The sequence below is a fragment of the Spinacia oleracea genome, chromosome 2 (genome assembly GCF_020520425.1).
Source record: "Spinacia oleracea cultivar Varoflay chromosome 2, BTI_SOV_V1, whole genome shotgun sequence".
Classification (NCBI taxonomy): Eukaryota; Viridiplantae; Streptophyta; class Magnoliopsida; order Caryophyllales; family Amaranthaceae; genus Spinacia; species Spinacia oleracea.
This window is the reverse complement of record NC_079488.1, coordinates 37,355,248-37,369,133: the sequence shown is the minus strand read 5'-3', so window position 1 is coordinate 37,369,133 and position 13,886 is coordinate 37,355,248. Positions and strand designations below refer to the sequence as shown.

Below are 13,886 nucleotides of genomic sequence, written 5' to 3'. Positions count from 1 at the left end.
CGCAAATATTTAATTTAACATCTTAAGTTTACAAACTTTTGCGTTCGAAAAACTAAAACCTCCGAAAATTCATAGTTAGGCTTCGAATTTGGGAATTCTGTGTTTCGGCGGAAAAACCATAAAGCCAAGAAACATATTATTTACACATAATCATTTAGCATAGTTTAGATGCATACACTTTGTAGCGTGCCTTCCCTAGCTGCGCCCGAACCGAACAAGAACAAGTCTTTAGGACTCCAAGTGTCGTCCCTCCGTAGATAGTCCACAGCACGTCCGGATCCGCCTTAAGCTTGACCAACTAGAATCGCCCTTAAGGTTGCTTAGGAATTTCGGCTATTATGGTGCAAGTGTTTGGCTGATTTTGCTTAAAACCTTACCTTTGAATACTTCAATTGTGTCTATAAATTATGACCCTAGGCACCTATTTATAGAGATATGGAAAAGGAATTATAATCCTACTAGGATGTGGATTTATTAATTAGAATCCTATTTGAACTTTAAATAATAAATTTAATCTATTAAGATTAGGATTTAATCAATACACGAATTCCGATAGGATTAGGATTCGTTACGAACACGAGCGTCGTATGGCCACGAGCATCGCACCATCCGCGCAGGCCTTGCGGCCCACACGAGCAGTCGCTGCTCGCAGCCCACGAGCACGCTCAGCGCGCGCGCCAAAGGCCTTGCTGGGCCTGGCCTTGCGCTGGGCCTGGCGAGGCTGTGGCAGCTCCGTGTTTGGGCGCTCGGCTTGCTGGGCGCGGGCCTGGCTTCGTGCTGGGCCTTCGTCTAGCAAGCCTCGTCCGATGCTAATTCGTACGATGCGCTTCCGATTAAATTCCCGGTTTCGGAATTCATTTCCGATACGAACAATATTTAATATTTCCTATTCCGGAATTAATTTCCGTTTCGAACAAATATTTAATATTTCCGTTTCCGGAATTATTTTCCGATTCCGATAATATTTCCGATTCCGACAATATTTCTGTTTCCGGCAATATTTCCGATTCCGGTAATATTTCCATTTCCAATAATATTTTCCGATACGTACCCTGTTTCCGTTTCCGGCAACATCTACGACTTGGATAATATTTATATTTCCGATACGATCCATATTTCTGTTTCCGGTAATATCATCGTTTCCGGTGTATTCATTTCTTGCTTGTGACGATCTCAGCTCCCACTGAAACCAAGATCCGTCGATTCCGAATATCCATAGATGGAGTATTTAATGCCATTAAATACTTGATCCGTTTACGTACTATTTGTGTGACCCTATGGGTTCAGTCAAGAGTAAGTTGTAGATTAATATCATTAATTCCACTTGAACTGAAGCGGCCTCTAGCTAGGCATTCAGCTCACTTGATCTCACTGAATTATTAACTTGTTAATTAATACTGAACCGCATTTATTAGACTTAATATTATATGCATACTTGGACGAAGGGCATTATTTCCTTCACTGTGATGATACCGGCCTTATATTTTGGAGTGAGGGCAAGGGAACTGGGATAGTGGGCTGATTTTTTGGTGGATGGATTGACTGTGATGGTGCAGGCCTTGTGTTTTTGAGTGAGGGCGAGGGAACTGGGATAGTGGGCTGACTTTTGTGTGGATGTGCTGACTATGATGCTAACTGTAATGTTGCTGCCCTTTGAGCCTTTTTTGGAGGAACTTCAGATGCATTACGAGACTCATTTAGAGCTGCAATCCTAGTTCGTTTGCTACGATAACTCATCTCGTCCCTGAAAGACATGAATCATAAAAGTTTATTGTTACATCAAAGGAAGGCCTTCGCATTTACTAGAAAATAATTCAGACTACTCACAGTAAGAACATAACATATTTGGATAATATAAACAGTTCATAGGCTTTACATGGATTTAACTTCAGTGTAAACCAACAATTTAAACTTCTCACTGACAAATACACTTTGTTTGTAGTACTACTAGCCATTACCATACATGATACTGCTTTGTTAGAAGGGTTTGTAGTACCATTTGCTACTGACTTTCTAATCATAAAAGCTAGCCTGAATACGAGCAACTTAGTATAAGAATAAAACAATACGGTTAAGATTTTGGCATATAGTATTAGTAGTTTTTCTAAATCATGCAACACAATCAAATCAAGGAGAAAAAGATGAGCAAAAAGAGAAAAAAATTATAAACTTCAACTCCAATATATCCAGGGAAGAGAAAAAAAATTAGTTTACTTTCGCACTCATCTTAATATTAGCATCTTTGATATCTCAAGTAATTGGCCCAGTACATAATCTGGAGATTTTAGTGCTATTACCAGCTGTTTCACTACTTTCATCCGTGTCAGTGATCCAGCTGGGAATGGTTCCAGTTAACATTTTGCTTGTCAGACACCTAAGCAAAAGTTTCAACGGAATACAGTTCACAAAAGATTCATATAAGGTCTAAATTTACTGAAAACAAAATTCAAGTAATGTTGTCAATGTTGCCAAACAAACTAGATATCCTCTAGGTCATAAACGTGGTTTCACAATACAACTCTTTGCAGAAATTAAAATATCCAGGTACTATTTCCATAATATTGTAATATGAAATTCACAAAAAAAAAAATTTGACTCGATTATGAATTCAAAAGACTGCAAGAAAGGCCAGTACAACAGGATGAACCAGTTTTTCCATTGTCACTTACTCACAGTCAAGAAATCAAGCAACTTAATCTATTTTTTTTACAGGAACTCAAGACGACTTTCCTTCAGCAATATCAAGGTGCATGCATATTTTCATCCTAATCTTGTACTACGTACTGCATGATAAAAGCATAAACAACATATGGCTTGTCATCATCTAGATACATGTGTGGATTCATACCACTGGTGTAGTTGCTTATAAATTTCGCAGTAAGTACAAAGTTTGGTAGCTATATGGAATGTTGCATGTTAACTTGTTGAAGCTAAGATCTATTCAAGATAGCAGGAAGACTATACAAATCATACACCATAATGTAGAGAAAAATACATAGAAAAGGATACACAATCAGATAATATCATATCAGAGAACCAATGAACCAAAACACATAGAACGAAGTGATAATCAAATATGAGTTTCACGGGATTTAATTACACAAAAATCAATAAAAAACAATCGAGTCAATTCCACAAACCCGAACCAATTTGGCCACAAAATACAAAAATGTCGACCTAAATGACATCTAAAAACAACAAAATCAACCTAACATTACGTTAAATCAAACGAAGAACAATACATCAACCCTAAAAGGAACCAAATCACCCAAACGTCATAAATAAAACAAAATTCCGCTTGTCTCCAATCCTACATGTTCTGCTGGCCTAAACAAGCTCTCTAAGACTAAGGTCGCACCCCTTAGCATTCTCAATAGCTGGAAGGGATTACCTTCAAACTGCCAAAAAGTCATACAAGATTCAGATGCTGGTGGTAAAAAATGAATATTCCTCAATGTATACATTAAACGAACATGCCTTCAAACTGACAGGCTCTTCTTTTTAACCCCAAGTCCAATACGACAACCTAGGGAGTCAATCCTTACCACGATCAACTGAACTCTATTATTAGCATTATACTAAACCTCATGCCATTATAAGCTTCTCATTGGAAATCGCATAAATTGATAGAAAGATATTATAACAGAAGATAGACACCAACAAACTCTACTTACAAGGTCCTCTTCTTTTTGCCTTAGTGCTGCCTTTTGGTGATGATCGTTCCCAGATATTGCTTGTGCTTTTGCAAATTTTATAGGCAAACTGAAGTAAATGTCTAAAAAGACTTACAAAAAATAAAAGACAATACAAAAATCTATAGATGCATACAGCAACAACAGTCCTCAATATGTAAAGAAACAAGGTTACGGAAGACAAGAAATCCAACAACCACATGTTGCGGAAGCCCAACTCCCTTCCAATGGAAAATTGTTAAGCTTTCAAGACTTGGAGGGGGCTGTAAGCAACTATACAACATATCATCTACAGCTTATTCTTTGCACTCATTTGCAGCCTTTAACTACATAGAACCAACAAACACATAAAATCCACCCTTTAACTATTGAAAATAGAAACTACCAAAGTAATATCTAGAAAGAAAGAACTTACCAAAGAAAGACATACACTGAAGAGATTTCTAGAAAGATATTTCTACCAGTGACATATATACACTAAGGATGCTTCTAGAAAGAAAGGAATTCTCAAAATAACATATAAAAAAAGAAATCCATTCATTTGAAATCAATACATAATAATGTTGGAGTAAGAGCATAATGTTAAGGATCATCATCGCCTATATCAAAGAAGTCCCTAGGCTTAGTCTTAACAACATGCAACCATCCTTGTTGTATCTCATCCTCAGGGACCGCCTGGATTTAGTGTAATGGTTAAGGGGATAATGATTAGGCTGCAACAGTTACTTGAGTATTAATCTAGGGGGAAATATTTACTGGGCATAAAAATTTCATGGGTTTGTTATGAGGGTAACAAATAATGGGCTTAAAAAAATATTCGGATTGGTATGAGGGAAATAATTGCTCTGTATAACAAACAGTTTGGATTCAGAACCACAGGGATCATCCTGGGATGCAATCAACTCTGTATTACAACATGCAGGGGCAGCCTGCTGCTTACTCACAGTCCCACACAGTTCAGGACACAATCAAAAAGTCAAATTAAATACAAACTCAATGTCTAAGATCAAAATTATCCAACATATAAACCTCTTAAGATTTTTCTAAAATGATTGATAGGAAATCATATTTCTCATCGTCATCAACCAAGTCTCGGAAAATAACAATCTCATCTTCAGTCATCTTAACACACAAAGAAAGAGCATTGAGCCTTGAAATACCAGGAACTTTCCCCAACTCTTCACGTAAACCAATCTTAACATTTTTGAGGGCTTCAAGAACACTTACCAACTTGTCAATCTGAGTATTGCTATTCTCCAGCATCTTTCCCATCATTAATTCAAGATTTTTTTGAACATTTTGAATCTCTTTGTTGGTCGTTCGCAATTTCTTTTTAGTTGGTTGCTTAGATGAGCCCTCGTCTATACTCCTTTTACTAGTTCCAGACACTTCAGTAGATACTTCATTAGACACCTCCCTTGACACCTCAACTTCATTTGGCTTTATAGATGTAGCTTCTTGGGTGGTTTCTTGAACACTCTCTTGATCATATCTGTCAAGTGGCAATGCAGACTTCATTCCAGTTGCTCTGTCCTTTGCAAAGACTTCTTCAAGATTGTCAAACTAAGGAAATGGTTTCCGATACAAGCCTTTTGCTTCTTTGTGACTCTGTAAAAGAATAAATAGATTCACTATCTAAGCTCCGTCAATTTAACACAAGAGTATGAAATCAAAGAGTAAATAACAGGATAGCATAGTCTTCGAAAAAGATGCAAAACCCACCTCCATTAGTAGGAAGAAGCAAACTTACAACCACCAAACAAGTTAACATAAAAGAGAAACAGAAATTAAATACTAACCCAATAGAAAAGACATATCTTGGGGGAAAAATCAAAGCTAGAAAAGACATAGTTAACAATATCATTGACAGATGGAGGAGATTGAGATATTATCTCACACAACCATTATGGAAATAAAGTGCTTAACATATACAAATACCCACATTTGATATACAGTAGTTTGGTAATTCCCAAACTTATGTTTCAGTAGGTTTTTTTTGGCAGTGAAGCAAGAAAAAAAATAAATGGCCACCAAATTTAGTTGAAATTATTCAGGTGAAATGTAATGTATACACATACATTATGCTCGGCAGTTGAAATATATACATTACCATTATTAAAAAAAATTACCTTAGCCCAATCATCAAACAAACTACAGTCACCGGTCACCATCTTCAAATTATCATCCCATCCGAAACCACTACCTTTATGCTTGATTTCCAGTAATGCATTAAACCGTTTCTTCAAATAACTCAACCTTGAATCAATATTCGTATCTCTTAATCTAGCTTCAGGCATCTTTTCACCAAATAGTTTCTCTAAATGAGTCAAATAACCACTTTTAAATCCACCTTCAGCTTTTCATTTCCCGTCTGTATTCATTTCAACCAGAAATTGGACCAACAAATCATCTTCCTCCCCAATCCATCTCGTTGGAGCATTCTTCTCACTTCCATTCATTTTTGAAATGCTACAAATTCCAAGAGAAATATACTATAGTTAAAGCCACATAGTAATGTTCATTAGACTCAATAGTACATAGAAATGAACCCCAAGAGGAAGTTTAAGTTTATCTCGAGATTGGAGTAGTGACATTCTTATCCATGTCATTCAGAACATTAATCACCAGAATATATCACCTTCATTTTCTTATCAGTATGCAGGCCGGCATGAATAAAACCAGATTGTACAATCAAAAGCAGATAGATATATAAAGCTATAAATTCCTACAATATAAGCGCTTGTTTACTAATGTCAGGTACACAAACACAATAATGTTGGGTGTATACCCCAGAGGTCTGAAAATACAAAGCTAAAGATGAGTGTTTCCCATTTCTTTATAGACAAGTTTCAGTAACTCAGTACAGAAAAGATATTCGAAGTGTTATGACCTTACTGATCTCACATTAAGAAACATGTTTGGCTCCTTATGCATGTGGATGCATAGAGTTACATAATTCACAGCACTATTCGCAGAACCACCTTAATAACCAATGATAAAAACAAGACAAATCAGAGAATATCAAGGAGATGAGTTATGAATATACAGCAATACTTATTTAATTTGCAAAAATTCCCATGACTTGTTATTTGTGAACTAAAGTACCATACACAGTCCCTAAGTTGACATCCAGTGAATTCACTTGCCCCAACAAAGAAGCAGTAATCTTTAGTGAAAACAGGCATAACAAACATACAAAATAATAATAATAAATAGAGAGGAAGTACCATACATTAGACCTTATGAAGTTGCCAATTGTCAAACATTTGGCGAGCAAGGTTATCTCTCCAAACGATCCACGCATTAGACGTTTCAAGAATATTGATGTAATCATCATCATCATCATCCATGAATTGTCTTCCAAAATCAGTATCCAATAAAGGTTCAAATGGATCAAATGTCATTTCTGTACGAATAAGATTATGGAGAAGACAACACGCACTTATAATATCCGCATGCGTTTCGATGCCATAAAAGCCACAATTTCGAAGTATCGCCCAGCGCATCTTAAGCAACCCAAAACACCTCTCAATTACGTTTCTAGCACCCGAGTGTTTAATGTTAAAATACTCCTCTGGAGTAGCTAGTTGGTAGCCCTCCCTCCATTCCTTAAGATGATATCTTTGACCCCTATATGGAGCAAGAAAGCCTTCCCCATTCGTATACCCAGCATCAACCAAATAATAATTTCCTATAAATATTTTCAAACATTTAATAAAAATCAATTATATTAAATGGAGCTTAAAGTCAAACTATAAATATAATATCTCACCACGAGGAACTTTAATTGGATGTCTTCTACTAATGACATCCCGAAGAATTCTACAATCCGCGGTAGAACCTTCCCACCCAGGTAAAAAGTAAGTAAATTGCATATCAATGGAAAAAGTGGCTAAAACATTTGTTGCTATCACTAGATGAAAAAAGCTCAAGTGCGGGCTCATTTTAAGGGGTTAAGTGCGGGCTTTTACATGTGCAGCACATGGCCTGCCCGCACTTGATGTTTCTCAAGTGCTGCCTTGATACTTCAAGTGCTGACAATTTATAAAATGAGCCCGCACTTGACAAACTTGGTGCTGCCAATTTTGCAATATGAGCCCGCATTTGACAAAGTTTGTGCTGCCAATTTTGAAAATGAGCCCGCACTTGACAAATTTTGTGCTGCCAGTTTTGGAAAATAGCCCGCACTTGACATAAAAATGGGCAGCACAAGCATAAAAAAGAGCCGCACTTGATATATAAATGAGCCGCACTTGATCTAGAAATTTGTTATATAACTGATATCCCTGCTACATATATTATACAATTAGACCACCACTAGTTAACCTCCATACATCACATAAAAGTATCCAATTATATAGATAATTAAATTGAATATTATATAATTATAAATATAAAAATTTATTACATTACAATCCTATGAAAAACTATCATCCATAATCTAAGATTCACTACAAGAAAATATCAAAGACAATAAATGGTAATGATATTTGCGAACTTTTCTCGAACTTCATTTATCTACTCAATGCTAAAAGGCTGCTCCCTCAGATTGTTGAATACCTAAAGAAGATATATAAACCATCGAGAAAAAAAAAATATGTTAGTTATATTATAAATATTGTAGGGTACATTAAAGTAAGACATAATTTGCTCACAACAATGAAATAATGAACCTTATAATAATAAAAATGGCTTATTTCTCTCCTAACTTTCAACCAATGAACCTAAATAAGTATTTTAAAACTTTTGGATGTTTAATATACTTAGTTTTATGTTTCAAACACTCATTCTCACCTACTTTGGTCATGTTATGCACATTTAAGGTACGATTGTTCATTATAGTTCAAATTTTGACTAAAATGGCTTATTTCGCTCCTAATTTTCAACTAAGGAACTTAAATAAGTATTTGAAACCATTTACATGTTCATTAGACATAGTATAATATTTCAAAGTATTATTCTCACCTACTTTGGTCAACTTATACACATTTAAGGCTCGTTAGATCATTATAGGTCACATTTTGACTAAAATGACTTATTTCGATTCCAACTTTCAACCAATGAACCTAAATAAGTATTTTAAACCCTTTAGATGTTTAATGTACTTAGTTTTATGTTTCAAACACTCATTCTCACCTACTTTGGTCATGTTATGCACATTTAAGGCTCGTTTGTTCATTATAATTCATATTTTGACTAAAATGCTTATTTCGCTCCTAAGTGTCAACTAATGAACTTATATAAGTATTTGAAACCATTTACATGTTCATTATACTTAATATAATGTTTCAAAGACTTATTCTCACCTACTTTGGTCAAGTTGTACACATTTACGGCTCGTTTGATCATTATAGGTCACATTTTAACTAAAATGGCTTATTTCGATTCCAACTTTCAACCAATGAACTTAAATAAGTATTTCAAACCCTTTAGATGTTAAATATACTTAGTTTTATGTTTCAAACACTCATTGTCACCTACTTTGATCATGTTCTGCACATTTAAGGCTCATATGTACATTATAGTTCATATTTTGACTTAAAATGGCTTATTTCGCTCGTAAGTTTCAACTAATGAACTTAAATAAGTATTTGAAACCATTTACATGTTCATTAGACTTAGTATAATATTTCAAAGACTTATTCTCACCTACTTTGGTTAACTTATACACATTTAAAGCTCGTTTGATCATTATAGGTCACATTTTGACTAAAAAGGCTTATTTTGATTTCAACTTTCAACCAATGAACCTAAATAAGTATTTAAAACCCTTTAGATGTTTAATATACTTAGTTTTATGTTTCAAACACTCATTGTCACCTACTTTGGTCATGTTATGCACATTTAAGGCTCGTTTGTTCATTATATAGTTCATATTTTTAGTAAAATGACTTATTTCGCTCCTAAGTTTCAACTAATGAACTTAAAAAAGTATTTGAAACCATTTACATGTTCATTATACTTAGTATAATCTTTCAAAGACTTTTTCTCGCCTACTTTGGTCAAGATATACACATTTACGGCTTGTTTGATCATATATATAATTTATGAATATTTATTTCTTGTGAACTTCATTAAACGAACTGAAGCACATTTGAGTTTGAAAATGGTACACAAGTACATGGCTTAATTTAAATAAGTAATTAGGCTTCAAGGTAAACAATATATAAATATATATATATATATATATATATATATATATATATATATATATATATATATATAAAGTTGTTTAAACTTACTTGGATTGTGATGTCCAAACATTATCCCTTGCTTTGCTGCATCAAGGGCCAACTTTTTGTGATCTTCTGCACATACATCAGACGGCCTTAGTTTTCCAAAGGGGTGCGTTTTGGGATTCCCATCAAAGAACCCAGGTCGCATGAGGACTACGTAGTTGTATATCAAGGCCTGGTCTACAACTGATTCCGACACCTTTCTCTGGTTAACTGCTCTCACCGTGTACTTACGTAGATAATCTCCACAATTCATGTTAACTCCTGCATGCATGATTATGAAAATGTATAGTCACTTGCTGCAGACTGCAGTATAAAACTAAATTCTAAGTTTCAGAAATAAGTGTAATGTACCTTCTTTCAATGCATCGGCAACTGCATCCTCTGGTGTAGTTGTGTAATTGATAGACTCATACAACACTTGGATAGAATCACAGTCAGTGACAACATAACTATAATTCAAGGAAAACGTTAGTATACACATGCACGTTCTAAATTTCATGTATTAACGAATGAAATAAAGATAAATATACAAACTATGTAGTAACAAACAAAATATACTTATTTGTTAGACATCATAAAAAGGTACATGAAAAAGTGTACAAACCCATCTAAACCCCATTGCTCTCTGACAGTTCCTTTAAGAAGATTGGCGTCAGCACAAGTTGGAATTCCATTCACTATGTTGTATGAGCACATAACACTACTGAAAAATTGATTCTGTCAAGGCATAAGTGCCCAATACCATTGCAGAAAAATTCAGCTCGAACCTGGAACAAAACAAGTGAAAGAGACATATTTATTAGTAATGCATCCAAAAAAACATACATCTCTGCATAGCAACACACTTGAACAAGAACAACAACATGAATGATAGTATAGAGAAACTAACATGTCTTGCACCTTTAATTGGATTATCACCCACCATGTAAAGAGCTCTGAAGTAATCTGATTGATTATTGTTCAATTGAACATCAAAATCTGTATAGCAATGAAGCTGTCAGAAAGTGACCTCTACATTCTTAAAAGACCACCAACACTGCTATGAAAAAGTAACAAGCACACCAATCCCGGAATATTAAAATGATAAAACTAACCTTCTGTCTTTCCCTTTAGTACAAATATTCAACATGACACTTTGGAGTGCCCCTGCTGTAAATCCGACTAAACTAATCTGTACAGCCTTGTACATAAGAGACTGAATTTTTTCTGTAGATCAAATTCCATATAACATTAACTTGCTTCAAATACGTAGTGTGGGAGCTTCTACAGTCTATTCTGCAGACCAGAGCTGAAGGTGTTGGCAAATAACCAACATGGAGCAAGTGACCAAACAACTACTAAATTGCATGCTGCTACTGTGACTACATTTATAAGTGCCAAATCCCATTCCTCCTTTATTCTGTCACATACAATAACCAAAACTTTAAGGCCATATGACATACTCAGTTGATAAACTCATCATATAATGACAGTAAATCATGCAGTTTTATTAGTGTTGAGTGCTAACAAATCCGTATTTACGGCTGATATGCAATCTGCATTAAGAAACTGAATGATTTCAACTTGAAGAATCAGTTACATCGACGAAGGAGAGAAGATGACGCATATTGTGAAAGACTAAAAGTTACTGGTAAGTAATGGCTACTAGTTACTAGTAAGTAATGGCTACTAGAAGAGAATATAGGCAATAACAACACGGTCAACAGGGAAAATAAATATGATTCAGCTTGAAGAATTAGTACATCGACCCAGATTTCTACACCAATTTTAACAAGTAAAACGCATGATTCAATTCCAAAACAATCATCAGAAAACCTAAATCGGAAATTACAGCACATTTGATCCTAATTGTTGCAATTTATCGGGAAGTATAGAGACCTAATTCACCTAATTCTCATAAATCTATTCCATAAACAACAAAAATAAAACTTAAATCTTTCAAATTAAACTTGGAATACATCTTAATATGGAAGGATGTAATTCTTCCTCATCTTAATATTTCATGATGAATCTCGTCATTTCCTTTAACAATTCGTGTAACAATCTTATAGAAAGTAATTAAATTTAAATTACAAACTTACAAGAGAGATAAGGAGGAGCGACGCGGCGGTGGGGGAACAACATCGGCAACTCGGCGGTGCGAGACAACAGCGGCAACTCGGCGGTAGGAGACAGCAACGGTGACGCGGCGGTGGGGGAAAAGTTGTGCGCCTGTGCGGTGTGTGCAGTGAGTGGTGTGAGTCTGAATTTCGCGCCCGGAGAAGAACCAGAGAGGGGAAGGAGAGAAACCAGAGAGGGGAAGAGAGATAAGCGGGAAATTGGAGTTAGGTTACAGTAACCAGAGAATAGGGAGGAGAGAGAAGCAGGAAATGAATATTTTTGGAAAATATTTTGTGCGGCTCATTTTACAAATGAGCCCGCACTTGAACTCAAGTGCTGCCAATTTTTTAAAATAAGCTCGCACTTGTGAAAATGTATTTGTTCTTTTTGTTTTATGTCCTCAAGTGCTGCCAATTTAGTAAATGACCAGCACTTGAAGGGAAGCACATGGCGATTTTTCCTCTAGTGTATATCCCCTTTTCTTGTTCGATATCTAGGTTTGTCAATATCTAGAACCCTCAATTTGATGTATGTTCCATCTAAAGCCCCTATGCAGTTCTACAAGCAAATGGTATAAAAAAATTACCTAAATAGAAACCTAACTAAAAATATTTATCTACCTTAAACCACTTTCATCTCTCATCCGTGCAATCATCTTGAACAGGCTCTAGAGTCTTTATTAAGATTTTGTGTAATCTCAAAACACATCTCAACACTTTACGAAAGTTTTTGGTAATAGTTTCTTTTGACCTTCTTAAACGTCTTACGATCAACCTTTGTTTTAAATCATGACCCAATATATTCAAAAAAATTGCAACTCTCTCTTCCACAAACATGTTTTTTGATTCTTTTAAACCCCCATGGTTGCGAAGCATTTGACATAATGTGTGAAATGTATGGTTGTCCATTCTAAGTTGGTCAAAACAACTAAGTTCATCTCGAAGAAACTCCTTTATATTCTTTAATCCTCGAACAAGGGTTCTTTTAGCAGAATGCACATTTTTTTTACGTGGTATTTTCATAGATTCAAGTATAGACATAACGTTAAAAAAAAAGACCGTCATCATCATATCCCTCAACCTAATAAAGTGAATAAGTAAAACAATCGCATTTGGACGTTTTGATAGTGGCATTCGAGCCATGGCTGCATATAAGAAGAATAATATACCCAAAAAAAATCAGTTGCACAATTTCACAAAATACTAGCAAAACAAAATCAGAGTAACACTAAGCCAATCAATATGAAAAAAGAAATTAGCAATAACTGTCATTTCACATAAAACATGATTGTAACTTCCTGCCGTAGAATCTCTAGAACCTACTGTAACTTCCTCTTCTCAGTTAAGTCTCGTATGATTTTGCACATAGTTCTTAGCTCCCTAATTTTTGTACCACCTTCTTGCATTGTAATATTCCAGTGGTAACCCCTCACCATATGTAAATGCATTTATATTACTCTTATAAAACATGATTGTTCAAAATGTATACTTCTATGTAATAAATTTGCTTATATTACTTCAAATAACTCTACCAGTTCTTGTTTAGAAAAACTCAGAAAATGAAACTTATCAAAATCAATGGATATTTTTTAACATCAGCTTAAAAATGTCTTGTACTTCGTATTACACAAACACGAATACATTCACCAGACTGTGACACAAAGCATCTAGAATTGGAAATACAGATACATATATAGACATACCAGTAAGGTTTATTAAGATAATACAAACATGAGTACAAAATCAAAAATCAATGTGACAATATCAAAAGTGAAAACAACAGATTTACTTGTACCATACACAACATCATCACCGAATTTAAACTCTACATTCCACAATTAGCAATTTGAACGAAA

General features: G+C 34.9%; 1 protein-coding gene across 5 annotated transcripts; it reads right to left on the bottom strand.

The window, feature by feature from the left end:
* Positions 1 to 4,304: 4,304 nt before the first annotated feature.
* On the bottom strand, positions 4,305 to 12,311 carry LOC110794024 (probable beta-D-xylosidase 5). 5 transcript variants are annotated; one of them, XM_056836712.1, is made up of 7 exons: positions 12,013 to 12,305; positions 11,026 to 11,330; positions 10,821 to 10,909; positions 10,536 to 10,698; positions 10,283 to 10,380; positions 9,935 to 10,192; positions 4,305 to 5,323 (listed from the first exon to the last, which is right to left on the bottom strand). In XM_056836712.1, the coding sequence occupies exons 4-7, from the start codon at positions 10,625 to 10,627 to the stop codon at positions 5,256 to 5,258; spliced, it is 516 nt and encodes a 171-aa protein (XP_056692690.1). In that variant the 5' UTR covers positions 10,628 to 10,698; positions 10,821 to 10,909; positions 11,026 to 11,330; positions 12,013 to 12,305; the 3' UTR covers positions 4,305 to 5,255. The 5 variants fall into 5 exon arrangements, 4 of the variants coding, with proteins under 4 accessions (XP_056692690.1, XP_056692689.1, XP_056692691.1 ...); XM_056836711.1 differs by having other exon boundaries at positions 10,832 to 10,909; XM_056836713.1 differs by having other exon boundaries at positions 10,854 to 10,909.
* Positions 12,312 to 13,886: the final 1,575 nt, after the last annotated feature.

What these genes read in the sequence shown, in the direction of transcription:
- LOC110794024 (XM_056836712.1), bottom strand. Translation starts at nt 10,627, where the DNA reads ATGTGCTCATACAACATAGTGAATGGAATTCCAACTTGTGCTGACGCC. An exon ending in GAGCAATGGGGTTTAGATGG is followed by an intron (nt 10,381 to 10,535) that starts GTTTGTACACTT and finishes CTTGAATTATAG; the next exon opens with TTATGTTGTCACTGACTGTG. An exon ending in TGCCGATGCATTGAAAGAAG is followed by an intron (nt 10,193 to 10,282) that starts GTACATTACACT and finishes TCATGCATGCAG; the next exon opens with GAGTTAACATGAATTGTGGA.